Source organism: Vanessa tameamea, chromosome 8 (assembly GCF_037043105.1).
Source record: "Vanessa tameamea isolate UH-Manoa-2023 chromosome 8, ilVanTame1 primary haplotype, whole genome shotgun sequence".
In the NCBI taxonomy this organism is placed as follows: Eukaryota; Metazoa; Arthropoda; class Insecta; order Lepidoptera; family Nymphalidae; genus Vanessa; species Vanessa tameamea.
In genome coordinates this window covers 4,206,448-4,230,672 of record NC_087316.1, presented here as the reverse complement: position 1 = coordinate 4,230,672, position 24,225 = coordinate 4,206,448, and the positions used below count along the sequence as shown (strand labels likewise).

Here is a 24,225-nt window from a genome sequence, read left to right as displayed (position 1 = left end):
TATCTATAAAATAGTTGATCTAGATTCTAGGGAACTAATAAACTAAACACAATAATATTTTTTTTATATGTAAGCCCTTTCATAAAAAATAAACTAGGTATTTTTTTTAAATAGTATGATGTAATATGATTTTTATTAATAATATGATGTCATATCTAATTAGAACAAGTTTTAATTGTTAAAAAACCATAAATTTAAAAGTGAATACTGAATTAATATTAAAAAAAAACATATATATGGCACAGTTTAGCTTTTAAGACAATATAATAATTGTGCTTAGGTATTTTTAATTGTTCTGCTGTTGTTTTATTTAATAATGATAATAGTGTACGTGACGCGTACCTGTGAGTCTATCCTAACTTAAGGATAGACCTTAGAACTACATTCTTTTTACAAACATTGCTTAAAGTCAAATTATCAATTGCATTTTTAAAACTCTCACTATTACAATGTCTACCGCGGCCTTTGACCCCTACGTAATGATTAAAAAATCTTACAAATAATAGTTTTAAAAATTAAAGTTTTACTGTTATTGAATTTACTGAATTTTATATAAAGTATATAATAAGTATTTATATAATACAATTGTCTGTTAACTGTTCCAAATCTGTAAAATTGTTGTAGTGCAGTTGTAGTTAAAATAAATAGAAAAAATAGAAGTAATTTATTTTTCATATTAGAAATATAGCAATATTAATATATTTATAACATAACTCAGTTACCTACTAAAGATATTAAGCAATGAAAAAACAAGAAATATAGTAAATTCAATAAGGGTTTAGAAATCAAAATCATCACTAGCTACAGACACTTTACGGTGAAGTGTGATCTGAGAATCTTCTATCATGTTAGTCTGGCCTATGGTGTCAGGACGTTTTGAAGAGTTATCTGAAAATAATTTTAAATTATAGTTATATCTACTAGACTTTATTTAAGATACATTAAAAGACCCACAAAAATATATATATATAAATATATTTAAATTGTAATTATACATATCTGTATTTGTTGTTTTAACTCGACCTTTAATTAATGCTACATTATTAACAATAATATACGTTGTCAGTGTTTTATATACACCTCATCATATTTTTGTTTTTATTTCATAAATATGCAAATCCGTCTTTATTACCTACCGTTTACGATACTTTTTACTAAATCTGAATTAGGGTCAACTTGTACATTTAACGATTCTTTGAACGAATTATCATCGTTTATATCAATTTCATTTATTTTTTTTCTCTTCCCCAACGTTATTACGTTACTTTTATTACTAGACTGACTTTCATCAATTTCATTATCAGTATCGGATTCATTTGGCAGATCGATATTAAATTTTCTTTTAAAACGATCTTGATACTTTTTCATGACGTTTTTAGTAATTGTCTTTGGACTAGCTATAGTTCCCTTATATCTTGCTACGAAACTGTATTTAATTAGACGATCCGAGAGTGATAAATTTTCTGCATCATTTGCCTGTATTATGGCTACTTCTAAACGTTTATTATAACTTTTTCTCTTTGAAGAGGACTTTAGCAGGTTCTTATTTTCTGTATAGGGTTTTAATTGAGCCGGAGCCATCCATGCTCTTGTAACTTCAAATGCATCAAAAAATACTACATTATAATGAGTCTGGAATGTAAATGTGATTTGAGTTGAAATCCTAATTAATATTATTTTTTAATTTGTTTATTGGCAAACTCTAAAGATGTTTTTTGTCTTTACTAAAATCTAGAGCACTTAATAAGTCAATTCATATAAGCTAATAAATGGAGAAATATTAAAACTTCGTAAAATTATCCAATCTACGAATGTATAATATATAAGAACGATAAAATTAAAAGACATTTTGCAACATCATAAATAAAATATTACGGGTATATCGGAGAACCCATCAAGCCAATAATACTGCTCGGTGTCAGGACAGTCATCGACCATGGCCGGCCACCAGGGCCAGCCCGGCATTCGAGCCAGCACTAGAGACCCTGCAGCATACTCGCTGTGGATAAGATCTTCCTCATCCCGAATATGAATAGGCACTTCTGGTGCTGAACATGATGCCAAGGAAGAATCTGTGAATGTTCATTTCAAGTAAATATATTTTTTTAATTTTCATATTTTCCTTTTCATAGAGAACATCCAATAAATTTGATTGATAGTAAACGCATCGAGTAGGTAGTTTGTTTTGTATTTATAATTGGCTGAAAAAAATGTAAGCATATTACCTGGATTCATCCTACAGTACCAACTCTTGGGCAGTTCATGGCTGTCTAAAACACTTGGAAGATACCGCCAGCTATCACAGTCGTCGCATTGCACCCAAAGACCTTTAGTACGTCGTTTCTGAAGCCAAAGCAGTCTCTGGCGGTGGGACAAGTCTTGTGCGGGCTGACTGAGAATATCTTTATAAATGCTGAAATATTCTTTAACGTTTTGTTCCAGGAGATTGAAGGCATTAAAATTGATCACTACAATGTTTTTACTGTCAGTATCAATATTAAAACTGTTCTAAATATTAAATGACTAACTCAGGATTGATAAATTACCTGCTTGTCTGAGAATCTGTCTTTTCGCTGTTCGTAAAGGTAATGTTTTGCTTTTTGTTCTTATTTTGCGATCGAGACATGGTTTGCTGCTATGGAATATATATAGTTTAGATAGGAACATAATGTTATTAAAATATTTTGCTATACATGTTAAACTACCCACAATTTGTTTTATACCAATGATTAAATTGATAAGATTTTCACAAATGCTCATTGAAAAATAAATTTGTAACTAGTAATGTCTAAAACAATGAGTAATTATGATAACCCTATTTATATTTTTCAACAGTCTTCAATGTTATTACATAACCTAATTTTTTATTTATAATAATATATTACTAACTGATGGTTGATGAGCTTCTTCCACAGGCTCGAATGCTGTTTCAAGAGGTAAATTACCTTTTTTCATCTTGTTTTTAAATAACTATAATGAATATATTTTATAATAGTTAAGCAAATAATTATTTTCTTAAAATGGCGTTAATAATAATGGCGGGAAAAATAATTATGATTTCGCTAAGCAAATTAAATTGGTTGGGTGTTTTATTGTGTTGTATCGAATAGATTTAATAATATTATAAATTTTATAATTATTTTTCGCATTTTTGAAATCTTGTCTCAGAAAAACATTATAATATTTTTTTCAAAAACGTTTTTAATTTTATGTTATAAAATATACAATTTGTTTGTGATTATTTAATAATTAAAATAACAATTTATAGAATTGTCCTAAATAATGAATATCACGATGGAATAAAAACCTTCAATTTTCATTTGCCATATAGTCATATTTGATACTTTTAATTTATAAACTATATTTGGTACATTATTTTTACAAGAATTATATTTTTTATAAATTATAATTATTTAAAATTTATATTTTGCTTTGTTAATTTTTGCAGGTATAAATTGTAAAAAAATTCAAAGGAAGTGCGCATGATATTTATCTGGCTGGCTGCCGGCTGGAGAGCTGGTCGCCATATTGGTGGCGGATTAATACAATTTGTTTTCACTTGTTATTTCGTCGTTATCGGCGAAAGGGAGTATATAATACTCCCTTTTTGTGTTAAAAGTTATAATCAGTGTATTAATCGCTAGTTTAGCTGTTTTTTAAGGAAAATAAATTTTTCTCTTTGATTTGTATTATAAACATGGCTTTTTAAAATGTCGGCCCTGAACGTAAAATATTTTCCTCCTTGCGGAGTAACCCGCTCAATTGTATTTGTGGATGTTGGAAGAATCAAGAATGGACAAGAAATCTATAAATCGCTCCGTTTTACAACAGTCGAGGGCCTCTGCCATCGACTGTAAAAAAAGTACAGGTTAGTGCTTAAAGGTCAATCTTCATTAGTCATCTAAGAACCTATAGAAATTGACAACTCATTTTGTAAATAAATACCGCAATAAGTTACAATTATTAGTGATGTATAGTAACTTATTGAAAGTGAGTGGTAATTGTAGTTATTATTGTATTTATGTAGTGTGTTTACAAATATTTTGTTTCTGTATTTGAAATTAGGCAACTTTCACAATTTGCAGAATTGACACATAAACCTTGGCCGCGGAGTAACAAAAAACGTGAAGTATCTGGCAGTATACCTAAAAATGAGCCGAATCGAAAAAATATACCATCACAGAGGGGTAGAGGTCAAATGGATAAGCGTCCGAGGGCCCGTGGTTCCGCCGATTTCATTGTGGGTGGAACGCCGAACGCCAGGTAAACTATTTCCATTGTAACATGGTCGCTTAAGAATTAAAAATTGTTTGTCAGTCACAACTTGCAATCCACATGTAAATTAAATTTATAGTTCAGACACTGACTGCAGTATTTAAGAGTATTTTTGTATAATCGAAGTAATTTGCAAAACAGGCTAGAAGAGGATGATGAACCTGAAATAGGTTCTGTGTTTACACCTGGAAGCAAAAAGCAAAATTTGAACCATTTGCTAAACTTCATGTACCCCACTCGTGCCAGAGAAGGCGGAAGGGGTCCTACTCCAAGACGTCCGGGCCAGCAAAGGTTTTCTTATAAACATGAACATGATCTCTACCTCCGAGCTTAGTGAGTATTAGAAACTTTCATATAACTCATGATTTTCTTGCAATCACAGTGCTCTGAAATTCATCTATTTCATTTAACTGTTATGTATGGTTTTAAACTCATCTTTACTCTCTAAAAAGTTAAATGAGCCCTAAAACAAAACTATTATTATTAAATGTTCTAGTTTGACTGATATGTAATTTTATTTTCAGTTGTCAGTTTGTGGTCAAGGAAGATGGCGATTACAAGTTGAATTTGATGGACCCTGACTTGCCTCTGAAGTGGGAGCTAATTGAGGAAATCGTAAGTATATTAGAAAACAACAAAGTCAAACACATTTGAAAAGAATAATGTATTTTATTATGAACATAAACAATAATTTCAATATTTTGTTTATATTAAAACCAATGATTGTTTTGTAATTAAGCATCAACTACTGGTCATTTTATAATTATTTGTACTCAATTTCTTTTTCCTGAAATGATATAAACTTATATATTCATCAATAAATGTCAATTATGTCTAACACTTTATTTCAGGTGGTGAGAAGCACTGGTAGGTCTGAATGTCCAATATGTTTGGGTGCCCCTATAGCAGGTAGAGTTGGTCACTGTGGGCATGTTTATTGTTGGGCATGTATCCTGCACTATGCTGCAGCTCATGAGAAGCAACCTCCACCTTGTCCTGTCTGTGCTACATCTTTACAAGTCTCTGATATGAAACCTACTCGCATAGTGCAGTGGGAATCTCCTGCAGACGAGGTAATAAAAAATGTAACATTGTTAACAATTAAGAGTGATTTATTGTTTTCTTTATACTTCTATTATCCATTTGATATTTATTACAGTAAAAACTTATTCCTCCTTAATTACTATAATTTTAGGATTTACTGTCAACTAAACTATATATGTAGAACTATAACAGCTATATATAAAAGTGATACATAGTACGAAAGCATGGTAGATAGAAATAAATGAATTCTTATGATTAGATTTTTAAATTTAAAGTATGTTGTTGTTAAAATTGTTTGTAATTGCTAGGTAACAATGCGTCTTGTTCGACGACTACGTGGTTCAACCATCGTAGAAGTGGCACCACCTCGTGGGCAGATTAAAGACACAGAAGAGCATATACTGCCTCTAGAAATCCTTAATGAGGCTCCTTATGCTAAATTATTCTTTGCAACAAAACAACAAGTGAGTATTTAGTATTGTTTATTTTTTGAATGGAAATGAATTTTTGTTTTCTTATATAGTACATTCTACAAACATTTTAATCAAAGCATGTAAATTTATTATAATGAATTCAATATTACAATTGCTTTTATTACTTAGTATAAAACGAAACATAACCATGCATACAATGTATTTGTTGTAATAATATTGGTAATTTACAGATTATGGATATTGTGGAAAGAGACAAAAATGAAATAAGAAACCAGATTTTAGCAGAAATTGATACAACTGAAATAGTTTACTTGGAACAGGCACTGGAAATGCTTAAATTAAAAGAACAGAAGATTAAAATGTATTATGAACAACCCAAGAATAATGATGCAATTTCTGAACAAGATATACCAACAGTGTTAGAGAAACAAGAAGTATCTAACAAGAAATTAGACTGGTTTGATGTAGACGATGAAGGAGCTACATGCTTAGAGGCAGTTGAAAATAAAATGGAATCTTTAAATATACAATCAAATCTAAATCCTGATGCGATAGCTTTTGAATGCGACATTAATGAAAATCCAGTTGAAGAGTTCCCACTTATTGAATGCCCTTCAAATAGTGAACTATCAGATGAGTCTATTTTTACAGACATTGACAAACAAAATCAAACTAAATATTTTTATTTTTACCAAGGTAATAAGGCTTGATCCATTTATTGGATTGATATATTTATGTAAAATAACATGAGTGAAAATATCATAGTACATGTTGTTAAATTTTACATATACAAGTCATATGAATCTTCTATTAGGAAGATAATTTTGGAAAAGGCAAATTATAATGCTAAAGCACATGTAAAGATGTAGTAGATGCACTTATGCAACATCCTTTTATAAACAGTCTATTCTCCATCTCACTTCACAGAAACATATCAGGTGCATATATTATATGCTCCTTCACACCATAGTAAAAACTCTTCAAGAATATTCAGGGTCATCACATTATTCTTAAAATACCTGGCATATCTTCTTATTAAATATTTTTTTACTGAAATGGTTTAAAAAAAAATTTGTAATCTGTGAAATCCATAAACAATACCTTAAGAAATTTATTTGTTTTCAAAGTAAATCATTCCATTACAAACAAAAATATTATAAATTATAAACTTAGTAAGTTATATTTAATTGTTAATATTGTTGTAGCTGAAGATGGCCAGCAAGTTTTTCTGAACAGCTTTAATGTGCGTGTGCTGAATGCTTCGTGGGGTGTTTTGGCCGCTGCGCCGAGTGTTATACGTGGCCGTGTGCTACACCGAGACACTTACTCCCTAAATGACCAGGTTTATAAATTTAAATATTTATAAATTAGTTTTAGTTTTTAAGTTAGTTTTTTTGTTTATAAATTTATTTCATTGTCATTAATAGAAAAATAAAGAGCAAGATCCAATAAACTTTAACATTTATTATTAGACATAATATTAAATAATTCTATTAGTAATTAATTAAAATATTACAGACAAGGAAACACATGCCCTACACAGCCCACTTGCCTCTGCATTGCTCCTTTGATATTGTGGAACTTGATCTACAACCTCCACATGTGACTAATGAAGCCTTAGGAAATTTTGCAGGTGTGTATGTAACCTTTTAAGAAATGCAACATGTTAGTACTGATTTGGACTTAAGTTTTCAGGAAATATAAGAGGTATCAAGAATCAATTAAAATATATAGAAAACAATACAAAACATGATATACACATGATAATTATACATTATTTAAGACAAAATTTTAAATTACAGCTGAATTAGATCGTCGGGCAAGGAATCGAGCTAAACATGAGCGCGATGAACGTCGCCGAGAAAGAGCATATCGGCGCCTTATGGAAGGGCCACCTAAACCTGACTTCTCATCTGAACTATTGTTTCCATCTGCCCTTCCTACATATGGCAGTCCACCAAACCCACCCTATGGTAGTCCACCATATATGGAAGTTCCTTTGTCAAATTTGAATCAATCTCCAACTATGAGCACCGTGTTATCTCCACAAATGGCACAGGCTAGTCCTTCTACAAGCTCATCTTCAACTGGACTTTCATTTGCTAAGGTAAAATCATTAAAAATATGGTATTTTATGTTTATTGTTATCTACATATATTCTAATGGAATTTATTCTCGTGAAATCTCTGTTGTTTGATGCTTCTTAATTAGGTCTGTATTCTGAAAGGGATATGTTTTTTTCTCTTCAGATGGCTAGTGCTAGTGGCACTTGGCGTGTGCGTAAAACAGTAACACCCCCTCCACCAGCTCCAGCAAACGAAGATGAATCATCTGGACCGCGCGCTTTAGTACTAAGTGATGCTATAGAAGCCGCGCTTTTGGCTACCAGCCCTACATCAAAACCATCAGGCAAAAAGAACAAAAAATCCAAACAAAAGGTTCTTTTCGCAACTGGAATGCATCGTGCCCTTTAAAACTATTTCCACCAGACAGAGCAAATTGCACTTCGCTCTTTAAAAAAACAAAATAAAAAAAAACAATTTTAATTTAAAACATTTCGTTAAAACACACAATTTTTGTTTATTTTCACCATTTTTATATTAATAGTTTATAACATATAATATGCATTATACGTATCTTGCTTGTTGGTATATATATATATATATATATATATGTTTATAAAATACGCGCTAGTACCCAACATACAAAGTTACTTAGTTTGCTCTCACATTTCATTGTACGACTGGGTTAAAGAGAATAAAGTCATTTAATTACAGTTTAGTTTTTTGTTTATTTTGACCTTAAAATAATAGTTTATTTTTTCTACTTTGTTAATTAACCATGTTAGTAATGGTTTTTTTTGTAAATGTAATTGATGTATATATGTACGTAAGTTACGGATTAACTAACTGAAATATTTAGTTATACACTAATTTCATAATTGTTTTGACTTTCTAACGAAGAATGTTTCTTAAAGTCATCCCACTAAACTGTATTAAAACCATAAAAATCTTTTATCCTAATCATATTTTTTTTTATGAAGTTGTGTATTAACAGCTTCCTTCAACCGACTTCGTTAAAGCCTCAAAAACGGCAGAGCTAATAACGCCTCACTTTAAAGTGGGGTCTTATTACAATGTAATTCACTTTTGAGTGCGCCAACGTGCTAACGTGCTACAATGCCTCAATGTGTTTACAAACTGTAAAAATAACCATAGAAAGTTAAATGTATCTGACGGATTATCATACTTTCGGTAAGTAAATGCTGTGCTTTAATATAAATTATGAAATATCCATTTAAATGAAAAACATTTTTTTTTAGTTTTAATACCGACAAGTGGTTGCTTAAGAACAGTGAATCCATAGAGTTGATTAATACAGACGAGATGACATTGACATTGAGATGGGCATTTAAACGACAAGCATTTAATATTACAAAGTTTTTTAAAATAAGAACTTATCGTTATTTGCTCAAAATTAAAATGTTTCAACATGATTCGGTTAAATATTGTAAACGTGAAAGCCACACGATAAATCGATTAAAATACTACGAGTTTAGTTCTAAGACATGATCTAAATACAACGAAATAAATGTCTCCATGTTATATATAAGATACTCGATATAGTCGAATTTAATAATTTACCCACTAACTTATCTGCTTTTTAAACTTAAATTGTTTTCATTTTTAAATAGTTATTTCTTAAGGATATACTTGACAAGTTTGCCTAAACAGTTACACTAGTCAGCTGAGCTAGAGTTGAGTAGAGTCGAGTAGAGGACATACACGTAGCAGTAAATCTGTACAAGCTGTCAGTTCAAGCTAATTCTTTTGGCTTTGAAGCTTTGGCTACAATTCCTTGAGTTTTTTTAACAATTTTTCGTAGGCTGCTGCTCCTTTATTTCTATCGTGGTATTCCTTAAGTTTTATGCGCCAAATACAATATTCAAATTTGTATATGTCTATAAACTCCTCTATCATTGGGTTCCGCTTACGAGACGCTATATTGTGTAGTATAGCGATGTAAGTTATCCTCTCTCGCAATCGCCGTGTAACTGATGCCTGCGCAGTCGACCGCCAACACGCTCAGTTTTACCTGTACAGTTAAACTGCACAGGTATACCCACGGGCAAAAAATATCAAATTCATATTTTTTCGGTTGCCTAAACAGTTTTGGAAACCTTCACAGTTGTACAACATACATGCTCCGGTTTACCTGTAAAATTCAACTGTACAGGCAACCCTGTCTGGTATGCTACTTTTAGAATCTCGTGTAGACAAAATAAACCTACCACATTAAATAAGGATAAGGATAGGATAGGATAAGTTTTTTCTGTATTGGTGAAATTGCTTTCTGTTTGAGTTCATTTTCGCGCGGTATTCAAATGGAGATAAAAATGTTAATTTGTTTAAATTCTAAGGAGTTTTGTTGTATAATATCGAACTATAGTAATGTCTTAAATGTGCGTAACGATTATAATGAAATTATTGCTGCACCGCCTTTTTGTGATGGAAATAATTCTAATCCTTCAAAGTACGAAGTACATTTCATTCCTTTATAGAAATTGTTGTAGATGATATCAAAAAAAATTTTTTTTTTAGTTATACGCCTGTCTCATAGTGAAAATTCAGTCATTAATCTGTATAGTCATCCAATTACCATAAATGTAGTTAAACGAATATTTTAAAGCTTTTCAACGAAAAAAAGCATTTAAGCAAATGAGCTGTTATTGAAAGTTTTTTTTCATAATATAAAGTATAATTTTTTTTCATAAGTCTGAAAAAAAATTAATGAAAAAGTCCATTTATAATTTTAAGCAGTTAAGCCGAGATGGCCCAGTTGTTAGAACGCGTGCCTCTTAACTGATGATTTTGGGTTCAAACCCAGGCAAGCACCACTGAATTTTCATTTGCTTAGTTAAAAAAGCCCATCTTTAAACATTTTACATGTTTAATTTAACTTACACAATATCTTAGACTGCATTGGTCTATTTAGTGTGTGACTATGTCGCTGGGTGCAGTGGGTTCGATTCCGCGGAGGACAAATATTAGTTGACAAGTACTTGCCTTCAGTCTGGTTGTTGTCCATGTATTATAAATATGTATTTAAAAAGAAAAGCATATACGCAATAGGTTTCAACCAGAGTGGGCATGTGCGAGTACTCGCGCGGTTAAATATACATGAATGCCGCGCATCTGTATTAAGGCGGCTGCAGGTGCGGGCGGCGGCGGGTGCGGTGGAGTTTATCCATTTGTTCTACTTCTCTCATTCACTGGGATCTAGCGTCTGATAGTCAATTCGGCATGTGGTTTTAAACGATATCGATAGTCAGGCAATCTGAGCGTAAAGACACCAAGATTAAGCGCCTGCACTCACCACCACGCCCACTGGAATTACTCTGATTAATCACTTATATTTCAGTTGCCTAGTACCCGTAACAAAAGCTCTTCTTAGCTTGTGTTATGATGTTGGTGTGTGATTGTGACCTGCATATATTAATATTACTTAATTGTTGAGCTTAAAAATTTATATTTCATTTGTAGATTTCCTGGCGATCCATTTCAATGTATTTCAATCGTAGCGAAAGAAAGGCAGGAGGACTTTTTCAGACCTAAAAAGAATTATGTGGTTTGCTCAGTACATTTTAAAAAGACGATATTATAGGAAATTCACATCGACGTCGATCAATTAAAACAGTTGTCCCTAAATTTCAGGTAATTTATGCATATGAATGTAAGTGAGCTGCATTAAATAGCTTATTAAATTATAGATCTAGTATCTATAATTTAATAACTGACCGAAAATAACTGACACTGACCGAAAACTCAACTGCATTAGGTTCAGATAACAAGCCAATAATATCGAATTCAGAGGTAATGAGGTTTTCTTATATGATAATTCGTTACATCGCGTTTATCGTTAAAGACTTTTAACTTATAATTATGTGATTGCAGATACACAGATGTCAGAAATGATACAAATTGTGAAGGTAGGTTGTAAGCCAATTTTGTTGTTCAAGGATATATCATGTTTGGTATGACCAAATTGTTATTATGCCCAGTACTTTTTTTCAGGTCGAGCCTTTAGCATATTCTGAAATTATCTCTTTTCCAAATTCTCCGACCGCTTCGATTTCAGATTTAATATTTGTGAGTGACACACCCAGAAATAGACTATTAAGGAGAAAGCTTGACTGCGCCCGCCAAAGTATAAAAATAATTCTAACATAATTCGTAACTTACGATTAGTCGTCAAAAGGGTAATCAAAGAGTAAACAATTATTTAAAACATATATTATTATGCTACTTAAACCCTACCTACCTAGACGGTGGTACCTACCCACACGGGCTTTGTGCAAACCCGTCTGGGTAGGTACAACCCACTCATCAGATATTCTACCGCCAAACAGCAGTACTCAGTATTGTTGTGTTCCGGTTTGAAGGGTGAGTGAGCTAGTGTAACTACAGGCACAAGGGACGTAACATCTTAGTTCCCAGGGTTGGTGGCGCATTGGTTATGTAAGGAATGGTTAATATTTCTTACAACGCCATTGTCTATGGGCGGTGGTGACCACTTACCATCAGGTGGCCTATTTGCTCGTCCGCCTACCGATTTAATAAAAAACAGTCACAATCCAACCAATAGATTCGGAGAAATGCGTAGACAAATATATGTACAAATACATACATACAACTATCCCTTACTAATGGTAATAATTTTCTCAAGTAAAAATACCTGTATGAAAAAATAAAATAAGTTTTTCAGTCTCTTCTGAGCGCAGCGCTGGTTATCTGTAATGTAATGCACTGACTTTACACTGTATGTAAGGGTATAGAAGTTTATCAATGGATAATAAAGATCCATTTAAAATTAATACAACAAAGGTTTTAAACATGTAGTATATATTATTCAAAATTATGTAAATGAATTGGTATAACCTCTGATTCAATACGTCTGGCCGCTGGCAACCCTGCGTCAAAACAATCATCCGTCATATATGTCAGCTGTGTAAACTGTCAAACTTGACGACATTGCGTTTGTTTTATAAAACTTATAATTTAATAAATGTAATAACGTTTGTTATACTAGAATATAGTTATACTATAATAATTATAGTCGTAGATTTAGCTATTATTGGTAAACTATAAGCGGGATGAGTTCGAAGGCAAAAGATTACATTTTCGAACCTTTTAAAGTTACAGAGGTTAAACCGTGTTATCTCCACAAATGGCACAGGCTAGTCCTTCTACAAGCTCATCTTCAACTGGACTTTCATTTGCTAAGGTAAAATCATTAAAAATATGGTATTTTATGTTTATTGTTATCTATATATATTCTAATGGAATTTATTCTCGTGAAATCTCTGTTGTTTGATGCTTCTTAATTAGGTCTGTATTCTGAAAGGGATATGTTTTTTCTCTTCAGATGGCTAGTGCTAGTGGCACTTGGCGTGTGCGTAAAACAGTAACACCCCCTCCACCAGCTCCAGCAAACGAAGATGAATCATCTGGACCGCGCGCTTTAGTACTAAGTGATGCTATAGAAGCCGCGCTTTTGGCTACCAGCCCTACATCAAAACCATCAGGCAAAAAGAACAAAAAATCCAAACAAAAGGTTCTTTTCGCAACTGGAATGCATCGTGCCCTTTAAAACTATTTCCACCAGACAGAGCAAATTGCACTTCGCTCTTTAAAAAAACAAAATAAAAAAAAACAATTTTAATTTAAAAAACATTTCGGTAAAACACACAATTTTTGTTTATTTTCACCATTTTTATATTAATAGTTTATAACATATAATATGCATTATACGTATCTTGCTTGTTGGTATATATATATATATATATATGTTTATAAAATACGCGCTAGTACCCAACATACAAAGTTACTTAGTTTGCTCTCACATTTCATTGTACGACTGGGTTAAAGAGAATAAAGTCATTTAATTACAGTTTAGTTTTTTGTTTATTTTGACCTTAAAATAATAGTTTATTTTTTCTACTTTGTTAATTAACCATGTTAGTAATGGTTTTTTTTGTAAATGTAATTGATGTATATATGTACGTAAGTTACGGATTAACTAACTGAAATATTTAGTTATACACTAATTTCATAATTGTTTTGACTTTCTAACGAAGAATGTTTCTTAAAGTCATCCCACTAAACTGTATTAAAACCATAAAAATCTTTTATCCTAATCATATTTTTTTTATGAAGTTGTGTATTAACAGCTTCCTTCAACCGACTTCGTTAAAGCCTCAAAAACGGCAGAGCTAATAACGCCTCACTTTAAAGTGGGGCCTTATTACAATGTAATTCACTTTTGATTGCGCCAACGTGCTAACGTGCTACAATGCCTCAATGTGTTTACAAATTGTAAAAATAACCATAGAAAGTTAAATGTATCTGACGGATTATCATACTTTCGGTAAGTAAATGCTGTGCTTTAATATAAATTATGATATATCCAACTATTTAAATGAAAAACATTTTTTTAGTTTTAATGCACCCACGCGCCAATATTCCACAATATGGGTTGGCCGACAAGTGGTTGCTTAAGAACAGTGAATCCATAGAGTTGATTAACACAGACGAGATGACATTGACATTGAGATGGGCATTTAAACGACAAGCATTTAATATTACAAAGTTTTTTAATATAAGAACTTATCGTTATTTGCTTGAAATTAAAGTGTTTCAACATAATTCGGTTAAATATTGTAAACCTGAAATCCACACGATGAATCGATTAAAATACTACGAGTTTAGTTCTAAGACATGATCTAAATACAACGAAATAAATGTCTCCATGTTATATATGATACTCGATATAGTCGAATTTAATAATTTACCCACTAACTTATCTGCTTTTTAAACTTAAATTGTTTTCATTTTTAAATAGTTATTTCTTAAGGATATACTTGACAAGTTTGCCTATACAGTTACACTAGTCAGCTAGAGTTGAGTAGAGTCGAGTAGAGGACATACACGTAGCAGTAAAACTACAAGCTGTCAGTTCAAGCTAATTCTTTTGGCTTTGAAGCTTTGGCTACAATTCCTTGAGCTTTTTTTAACAATTTTTCGTAGGCTGCTGCTCCTTTATTTCTATCGTGGTATTCCTTAAGTTTTATGCGCCAAATACAATATTCAAATTTGTATATGTCTATAAACTCCTCTATCATTGGGTTCCGCTTACGAGACGCTATATTGTGTAGTATAGCGATGTAAGTTATCCTCTCTCGCAATCGCCGTGTAACTGATGCCTGCGCTGTCGACCGCCAACACGCTCAGTTTTACCTGTACAGTTAAACTGCACAGGTATACCCACGGGCAAAAAATATCAAATTCATATTTTTTCGGTTGCCTAAACAGTTTTGGAAACCTTCACAGTTGTACAACATACATGCTCCGGTTTACCTGTAAAATTCAACTGTACAGGCAAACCTGTCTGGTATGCTACTTTTAGAATCTCGTGGAGACAAAATAAACCTACCACATTAAATAAGGATAAGGATATGATAGGATAAGTTTTTTCTGTATTGGTGAAATTGCTTTCTGTTTGAGTTCATTTTCGCGCGGTATTCAAATGGAGATAAAAATGTTAATTTGTTTAAATTCTAAGGAGTTTTGTTGTATAATATCTAACTATAGTAATGTCTTAAATGTGAAATTATTGCTGCACCGCCTTTTTGTGATGGAAATAATTCTAATCCTACAAAGTACGAAGGACATTTCATTCCTTTATAGAAATTGTTGTAGATGATATCAAAAAATTTTTTTTTTTTTAGTTGTACACCTGTCTCAGTGAAAATTGAAAGTCATTAATCTGTATAGTCATCCAATTACCGTAAATGTAGTTAAACGAATATTTTAAAGCATTTCAACGAAAAAAAGCATTTGAGCAAATGAGCTGTTATTGAAGGTTTTTTTTTCATAATATAATGTATAATTCTATGAAAAAAAATTAATGAAAAAGTCCATTTATAATTTCAAGCAGTTAAGCCGAGATGGCCCAGTTGTTAGAACGCGTGCCTCTTAACTGATGATTTTGGGTTCAAACCCAGGCAAGCACCACTGAATTTTCATTTGTTTAATTCGTGTTTATAATTCATCTCGGTCGGCGGTGAAGGAAATCTGCATGTGTCTAATTTCAACGAAATTCTGCCACATGTGTATTCCACCAACCCGCATTGGAGCAACGTGGCGGAATATGCTCCAAACCTTCTCCTCAAAGGGAGAGGATGCCTTAACCCAGCAGTGGGAAATTTACAGGCTGCTAATGTTAAAAAAGCCCATCTTTAAACATTTTACATGTTTAATTTAACTTACACAATATTTTAGACTGCATTGGTCTATTTAGTGTGTGACTATGTCGCTGGGTGCAGTGGGTTCGATTCCGCGGAGGACAAATATTAGTTGACAAGTACTTGCCTTCAGTCTGGTTGTTGTCCATGTATTATAAATATGTATTTAAAAAGAAAAGCATATACGCAATAGGTTTCAACCAGAGTGGGCATGTGCGAGTACTCGCGCGGTTAAATATACATGAATGCCGCGCATCTGCATTAAGGCGGCTGCAGGTGCGGGCGGCGGCGGGTGCGGTGGAGTTTATCCATTTGTTCTACTTCTCTCATTCACTGGGATCTAGCGTCTGATAGTCAATTCGGCATGTGGTTTTAAACGATATCGATAGTCAGGCAATCTGAGCGTAAAGACACCAAGATTAAGCGCCTGCACTCACCACCACGCCCACTGGAATCACTCTGATTAATCACTTATATTTCAGTTGCTTAGTACCCGTAACAAAAGCTCTTCTTAGCTTGTGTTATGATGTTGGTGTGTGATTGTGACCTGCATATATTAATATTACTTAATTGTTGAGCTTAAAATTTTATATTTCATTTGTAGATTTCCTGGCGATCCATTTCAATGTATTTCAATCGTAGCGAAAGAAAAGCAGGAGGACTTTTTCAGACCTAAAAAGAATTATGTGGTTTGCTCAGTACATTTTAAAAAGACGATATTATAGGAAATTTACATCGACGTCGATTAATTAAAACAGTTGTTCCTAAATTTCAGGTAATTTATGCATATGAATGTAAGTGAGCTGCATTAAATAGCTTATTAAATTATAGATACTAACACTGACCGAAAACTCAACTGTATTAGGTTCAGATAACAAGCCAATAATATCGAATTCAGAGGTAATGAGGTTTTCTTATATGATAATTCGTTACATCGCGTTTATCGTTAAAGACTTTTAACTTATAATTATGTGATTGCAGATACACAGATGTCAGAAATGATACAAATTGTGAAGGTAGGTTGTAAGCCAATTTTGTTGTTCAAGGATATATCATGTTTGGTATGACCAAATTGTTATTATGCCCAGTACTTTTTTTCAGGTCGAGCCTTTAGCATATTCTGAAATTATCTCTTTTCCAAATTCTCCGACCGCTTCGATTTCAGATTTAATATTTGTGAGTGACACACCCAGAAATAGACTATTAAGGAGAAAGCTTGACTGCGCCCGCCAAAGTATAAAAATAATTCTAACATAATTCGTAACTTACGATTAGTCGTCAAAAGGGTAATCAAAGAGTAAACAATTATTTAAAACATATATTATTATGCTACTTAAACCCTACCTACCTAGACGGTGGTACCTACCCACACGGGCTTTGTGCAAACCCGTCTGGGTAGGTACAACCCACTCATCAGATATTCTACCGCCAAACAGCAGTACTCAGTATTGTTGTGTTCCGGTTTGAAGGGTGAGTGAGCTAGTGTAACTACAGGCACAAGGGACGTAACATCTTAGTTCCCAGGGTTGGTGGCGCATTGGTTATGTAAGGAATGGTTAATATTTCTTACAACGCCATTGTCTATGGGCGGTGGTGACCACTTACCATCAGGTGGCCTATTTGCTCGTCCGCCTACCGATTTAATAAAAAACAGTCACAATCCAACCAATAGATTCGGAGAAATGCGTAGACAAATATATGTACAAATACATACATACAACTATCCCTTACTAATGGTAATAATTTTCTCAAGTAAAAATACCTGTATGAAAAAATAAAATAAGTTTTTCAGTCTCTTCTGAGCGCAGCGCTGGTTATCTGTAATGTAATGCACTGACTTTACACTGTATGTAAGGGTATAGAAGTTTATCAATGGATAATAAAGATCCATTTAAAATTAATACAACAAAGGTTTTAAACATGTAGTATATATTATTCAAAATTATGTAAATGAATTGGTATAACCTCTGATTCAATACGTCTGGCCGCTGGCAACCCTGCGTCAAAACAATCATCCGTCATATATGTCAGCTGTGTAAACTGTCAAACTTGACGACATTGCGTTTGTTTTATAAAACTTATAATTTAATAAATGTAATAACGTTTGTTATACTAGAATATAGTTATACTATAATAATTATAGTCGTAGATTTAGCTATTATTGGTAAACTATAAGCGGGATGAGTTCGAAGGCAAAAGATTACATTTTCGAACCTTTTAAAGTTACAGAGGTTAAATATCGGGGATTTGCAAGCCCCCGGCCTAGAAGTGGACATAGGATAGCATGTGACGACGTAAATGTTTACTGCTTTGGAGGCTATAATCCATATTTACCTTTAAACACTATACAAAGAAACAATCCTACTTGGACACCTGCTATGCCATTATTCAAAGAGCTTTGGAGTTTTTCTATAAGTACTAAGAAATGGAAGCAGCATAAAGTAACTGAGAATATGCCAGAAGAGTTGGCTTCAAATGCCATGTGTATGAATGGAAGGTTTTTAATGGTGTTTATATTTTACTATTTAAAATCAATATAATAAAATAGTGTAAACTCTACCTTATTTTGACTATATTATCATAACTTTTAAGATTTGAGCTTTCATAATACTTTTTGTACTATTTCTTGTGAAGACTTCTTAAAAATAAAAGTAAATAATTTCTAACACACTTTTCTTAAAATAAATTTAACTGACATTTGAATATTTTTTGTTTTTTTAAGATTTTTGGAGGAACTGGTGCACCATTTGGAACTAAATGCAGTAACGATGTTATAACTTGGCGCACCTGTGATGGTGATGCTAAGCTTCAGATTTTGGATGTCACAGGACCAAAGCCTCCAGGCCAGTACGGGCAGTCAATATTATGCCACGATGGTCACTTTTACACAGTTGGTGGTACTAATGGATTTGCATATAATTGTGATATTTATAGGTGAGTAAAATTATAGCTTATTTCTTTTTCTTCACATTTATTTTCATTAAGTACTTAAGCGTTTTGAGTTTGAAACTACTTAATGTTGGCTATGAAAGACTATCAAGAATTTCAGGGACAGTATATCTGTTAACTTGATAATAACCCTCATCATAATTCTATTTATTTTTTCATTATCAAAAGGAGTTATATTATTAAGATAGTGTTATTTTTTATATAATCTATTTATCATTGTAGGTTAGATCTCCGAACAATGATTTGGGAGCCAGTGTTCATTGGTACGGGACAAGAAGGTGAACCTTTGGGAAGGTATCGACATGAAGTAGTTAGGGTAGGAAACAAATTGTACATTATTGGAGGAGGCACAGGAGAATTAGCCTTTGAATTGATGGATATTCCTATGTATGATCTTGAAACAAATACATGGACTAAATTAGTACCTAAAGCCGATGACTCAATGATGGATACTGTTGTCCCTTTAGGTAGAAAATGTCACAGTGCAGTGCAAATAGATACTTTAAGTGGTGTTCAAGTGTTTGTAGCTGGTGGAACTGATGGGCAAGCTGTTTTTGATGACATATGGAGGTTAAATGTGTCAGATATGCAATGGCATTTAATGCAAAAGACTGTTCTTCCTCATCAATTGTATTTTCATTCATCTACTGTGACATCCTATGGTTGTATGTATGTGTTTGGAGGTATTGAACCGAAAGACAATGAAACTAGAAGAAACAATATTCTGTATAAAGTATGGTTATGTATACCAAAGTTAAGTGAGATATGTTGGGAAGCTTTGCTCAGTTTTCATCCAAGTATTGACCATGTTGATAGGTCATCTCTGTTAGATGTGGGTGTTCCATTGCATTTTGTAGATAGAGTACATCCTCAATTAAAATAAGATACTGAAAAATTTATAATTTATTTTATAAAATATTGCATAATAATGTACAGTTTTTTATTTGCAACATTAGTGAAGGTTAATATATTACTATGACATACATTATATACATTTTGTTTTAGATCTCAAGCTGAAATTGACATAAATAAAAGTACAAGTTTTATATATGTATTATGATAATGATAACATCCAGCAAATATCTATAATTACAGTTTATATTTTTCTCAGATTATACAAACTAAAGACCAGCCTCTAAAGCAAATACAAATTCGAACTTTTACAAAATTAAATATTTCGTGATCAATACGAGAAAATTTGTTTTCAGTTTATTCCCTCTTGTCTGTACAACTTTTCTAACAACTGTGTTTTGGATTTTTTTTCAAAGGAAAATGTTTTTCGTATGCTAATATGTTATTATTTTTTACATGTTAATTTTATTATATTTTTATTGTCCTGATGCATATTATTTTTTTACTATTACAGAGTAGGTACATATAAAAAATCTTAGCTAAAGGTTTTTTATATATATCTTTTTTTTTGCAAAGCTGTAATTTAAGGTAATTTAAAAAACATACTTGTATTTAATTTTAGATTTGTAAATAAAAGATATTTTAATAAAGAAAATGAGCGATTTTATTATTACACTGGCGGCCTACCCACACAAATGTCAATGTTTAATTGCTATACAGCTTGTAATTAAAACAGACTTTTTAAATAGGTAGTTTAATTTAGTGATGAAAAACTAACAGTTTTAGGTATCATTAATATATTTGAAGGTTTGTTTGGTCAAAGGTTCAAAGGTCTAGTATTGTTTGGTCTAATTGAATAAAATCAGTGGCGTTTTTATCAATAGATTAAAAGTCTTTAATATTACAGTCGGAACAATATTCATAAAGATGTCTCTTATCACTCATCCTGTTTTATAAATATTGAATATAATAGTGATTTCATTACTTAAAATATTAGTATTTTCCTAAATCGTTTGTTTTCGTGCTTTCTGGAGTTTACCTTTTTTGTATTGTATCCTGATCGTCGACGGTCCATTGAATCTATTTATATATTTTAATACACTAAGTTTTTAAGTAAGTTATATTGATATTTAAAATGGTAAACTTATAAATTTAGTGCTAGGTGCAGTGAAAATAAAAAAAAACTATAGACTAAATTAGAAAGTGTGTATACTTGCCATCAAAAAGAAAATCGTATTAAATTTAATAAGTTTCACTACTACGACATTGTGGACAACTGTTTCTCATTCATATTAAAATTGTCACATGTGGAAATGATAAAATATGTATCTACATATAGTATATCGATTGTATGTGCAAGTTATTTTAATCTTTTGATAAATTAAAAAAAAATTGCAATTTTTCATGACGGTGCATAAATTCGTAATAGGTTATACAATATACACTCTTTGGGTGTATAGTTCGAAAGGCCCAAATGATTGATCAATTTTTGTATAGACGTGATTTTGACAAGCTGATTGCGAGTATTATGTTGGTCTAAATAACCGTAAATTTAATTTTCAAGTAAAAAGTAGAAAAATGGTTTTTTAACGTATTTCACGTTTATTGTTATAATTTTGGATCTAAGAAAAATTAAACACATAAAAGTTGTAGTCCACTACTGTAGTACTGGCCTATAGCTTTTATTTTATATATTTTGGTCTATATAAATATTTTTGTATATATGTGTTATCTATTTTTAAGTTCCATAGGTATTTTGAGAAACAGAATATATTTAATAAAATTAGATAGTGCTTCAAAATCTAAATTTTCCTAAACGTATATTCAGACAGACAGAATTCGGCTCTATTACCTCCCGTCGCTTAATAACACTATATACTAATTATTATTACATAGTCCTTCGACATAGGCCCTACTCATACATAGCCAAGATACTAATATAGTTTAAAACAATTTTAGTAGTTATATTTATAGCCATTTGAAGAAGGAATAAAGATAAACAAACCTCAGATTTACCTCTTCCATGCGATTTGCTAATAGCTCAGCTATATTTTGCGTTACTAAGAGTTCTTGATTAATATAACTTTATTTATAATATTACGCAATTCCACTTAAATACTTATGTCCACTTTAACTTTAATTTTACTCGTTAAGTTCCGATATCAGCTTCGACGTTCCAAACGCCATTTTTTCGCAAATAGATATTGTATATATCTGATTTTTCAAGCTCTCGACCAACTCAAATTAGGTTTATTTGGTTTTGTCCGCTAATGGTTGGAATAAACTATAATTATTCCAGTGGAAGTAGGAATAAAGATAAACAAACCTTAGATTTATCTATTTCATACGATTTTTCTAATAATGCAGCTATATTGTGCACTACTAAGAGTTTTGATTAATATATCTTTATATAAAATTAAATACTATTACACTTAACTTCTTATTTCCACTGTAATTTTACTTCCAAAATTCCGATAACAGTTACATCGACATTCAAAACGCCATTTTTTCGCAAATCCATAGTGAATACCATAGATTAATCAAGTTCTCGACTAATGATATCGCTCATATCAATATGCTGTCAAATATTGTTTATTTGGCTTTTCTCCTCTTATGGTTGGAATAGAACATATGGAGTTCTAATGGCCGCCTATCTTGTATCGGCTTTCATTGGATTTAAATTTTTACCCACGTATTATTCAAGGAACAATATTTGTTATAATGAAAGTCCAAAATATTAAAAAATATATATATATATAGGTGTTTATTGGAGTTTTGTCTTGAATGTGATATGTGCGTGAATTTTAGCTATCATATCCGTCAACGGCGAGATAAAATAAATTTGTATCTATTGAAAATTGTAATTTAGTTAGAGGTATGGATTATTTCGGAGCTTATACCTACCCTTTTTTCGATTGAGTTTTAGTACAAGTAGTTCAAACCGAAATTTCGAAAATAGAAAATAAAGTAGGAACACCAGAACACCTGTTGCATATATTACTATTTAGATATTTTTGATGTACATGTCTAGTAAGATTAGCCCATACGTGTTTCGTTGTCAAGGGTAAGCGTAGTTCGTACCCGCAACAAGTGAGCGTCGGCGTAGGGCGTGTGTCCCAGTCGGTGCGGTTTCGCGCCAATTCGCGCCCGCAGTGGTGGGAAACACGCCGCGCGGGCGGGACAAGCCGGACCTTCGCGGTCTCGCGGTCGCAATCTCATACGATAACTGATAATACTCGCGATACTTATTTAATAACATAAATTTCAAGAAATGGATATTAAAGAACTTTAAGAAATAATCAATTCCTTTGTTTAAAAAAAACCTAAAAAATGTTCTTATCTCTAAATCATTACTTGTCTAAATATTCATCAAATAAGTAAATTTAAACTTAATTATGACAGTGCCAATTTTTTTGGAAATATTTCGGTAACGTAAAGGTTACGTTTGATAGTGGTGTAATTTATAACAAAGTTGTTCGGAATGGACGAGGAAATTGTGACGGCGACAGCCGCCGTAGACCCAGCGCCGCACCGTTCACCTACGCCTGAATTACACGCTACATACACGTCTCTGGAAATCTTAGTGGCTTTAGTGGCTGTTGTAGGCAATTCCATGGTGATACATGTGTTCCGTCGCGACAGAAGACTTCGACGTCGTACAAATTACTACATAGTGTCATTAGCTATCGCGGATTTGCTTGTCGGACTATTAGGTATTCCATTCGCGATATTGGCTTCAGTTGGTCTACCAAGAAACCTTTACGCCTGTTTGTTCACGACATCGCTGCTGGTGATGCTTTGCACGATTAGCATCTTCTGCCTTGTGGCAGTGTCTGTAGACCGCTACTGGGCGATTCTTCATCCCATGTGCTATTCGCGGAACGTCCGTACCAAAACTGCTATTCGTAAGTATTTAATCATTTATTGTTCTTATTTTTTTTACTATTAATCTTATTAGCCTATGGTTACTTTTAATCAGAGGTCATTCAGTAGTTATCGTTTATTGCTAACGTTACGCGCACACAATAGACATCATTTCCTTACGCGATTGGTAATCGTTATAATAATAGTTCCAGAACGATTAATTGTATCCCATTAACACATTAATTTTTCTATTCAATTGACAGTCAGTTTATTTAAGTTTCTTAATGCAAGCATTAGAAGCAGTAGAAATCGCCGTTTATTTTATAACGATAATAATTTATGTATGGATTTAGTTTTAGTTGTGCATGAAATTAGGTACCTATGTGTTGTTTATTGGTAATCATTTCGTGAGAAAATCTATTAGTTAGTTTCGGTAATATAAGAGCAAATTTGATGGGATCGTACAATTATTTATGATTGGTGTAGTACTGTAGGTGTATGACG

At 32.2% G+C, this 24,225-nt stretch overlaps 5 protein-coding genes and 1 long non-coding RNA gene across 7 annotated transcripts in view; 4 read left to right on the top strand and 2 right to left on the bottom strand.

The window, feature by feature from the left end:
• The window catches only part of LOC113400109 (elongation factor Tu), a 184,342-nt gene that overhangs the window by 2,477 nt on the left and 157,640 nt on the right, over positions 1–24,225 (bottom strand). The gene's annotated exons all lie outside the window — the stretch shown is intronic.
• LOC113399804 (zinc finger CW-type PWWP domain protein 1-like) lies at positions 703–2,894 on the bottom strand. Its single transcript, XM_064215490.1, has 5 exons — positions 2,547–2,894; positions 2,226–2,413; positions 1,876–2,072; positions 1,137–1,632; positions 703–888 (listed from the first exon to the last, which is right to left on the bottom strand). Exons 1-5 carry the CDS (start codon positions 2,624–2,626, stop codon positions 779–781), a joined length of 1,071 nt encoding a protein of 356 aa, XP_064071560.1. The 5' UTR covers positions 2,627–2,894; the 3' UTR covers positions 703–778.
• Positions 3,481–8,529, top strand: LOC113399843 (E3 ubiquitin-protein ligase RNF10). The gene is made up of 11 exons (XM_026639095.2): positions 3,481–3,868; positions 4,086–4,263; positions 4,417–4,608; positions 4,800–4,890; positions 5,127–5,348; positions 5,628–5,783; positions 5,984–6,449; positions 6,959–7,095; positions 7,272–7,386; positions 7,556–7,860; positions 8,003–8,529. The coding sequence occupies exons 1-11, from the start codon at positions 3,775–3,777 to the stop codon at positions 8,225–8,227; spliced, it is 2,181 nt and encodes a 726-aa protein (XP_026494880.1). The 5' UTR covers positions 3,481–3,774; the 3' UTR covers positions 8,228–8,529.
• The window catches only part of LOC135193389 (uncharacterized), a 312,018-nt gene continuing 300,747 nt past the window's right edge, over positions 12,955–24,225 (top strand). The window contains exons 1-2 of one of the 2 annotated variants that reach the window (XR_010309208.1): positions 12,955–13,037; positions 13,179–13,601. This is a non-coding gene — a long non-coding RNA (uncharacterized LOC135193389). Of the gene's footprint in view, positions 13,038–13,178; positions 13,704–24,225 lie in introns of those variants that run through there. The other variant, XR_010309207.1, reaches the window with a different exon arrangement.
• On the top strand, positions 18,074–19,914 carry Slim (scruin like at the midline). Its single transcript, XM_026639091.2, has 3 exons — positions 18,074–18,563; positions 18,779–18,990; positions 19,228–19,914. The coding sequence occupies exons 1-3, from the start codon at positions 18,237–18,239 to the stop codon at positions 19,886–19,888; spliced, it is 1,200 nt and encodes a 399-aa protein (XP_026494876.1). The 5' UTR covers positions 18,074–18,236; the 3' UTR covers positions 19,889–19,914.
• LOC113399837 (adenosine receptor A3) overlaps positions 22,996–24,225 on the top strand; it is a 75,465-nt gene continuing 74,235 nt past the window's right edge. The window contains exon 1 of the mRNA XM_026639089.2: positions 22,996–23,762. Within this exon, the coding sequence (XP_026494874.2) occupies positions 23,339–23,762 (424 nt within the window). The 5' untranslated portion in view covers positions 22,996–23,338. The remainder of the gene's footprint in view (positions 23,763–24,225) is intronic.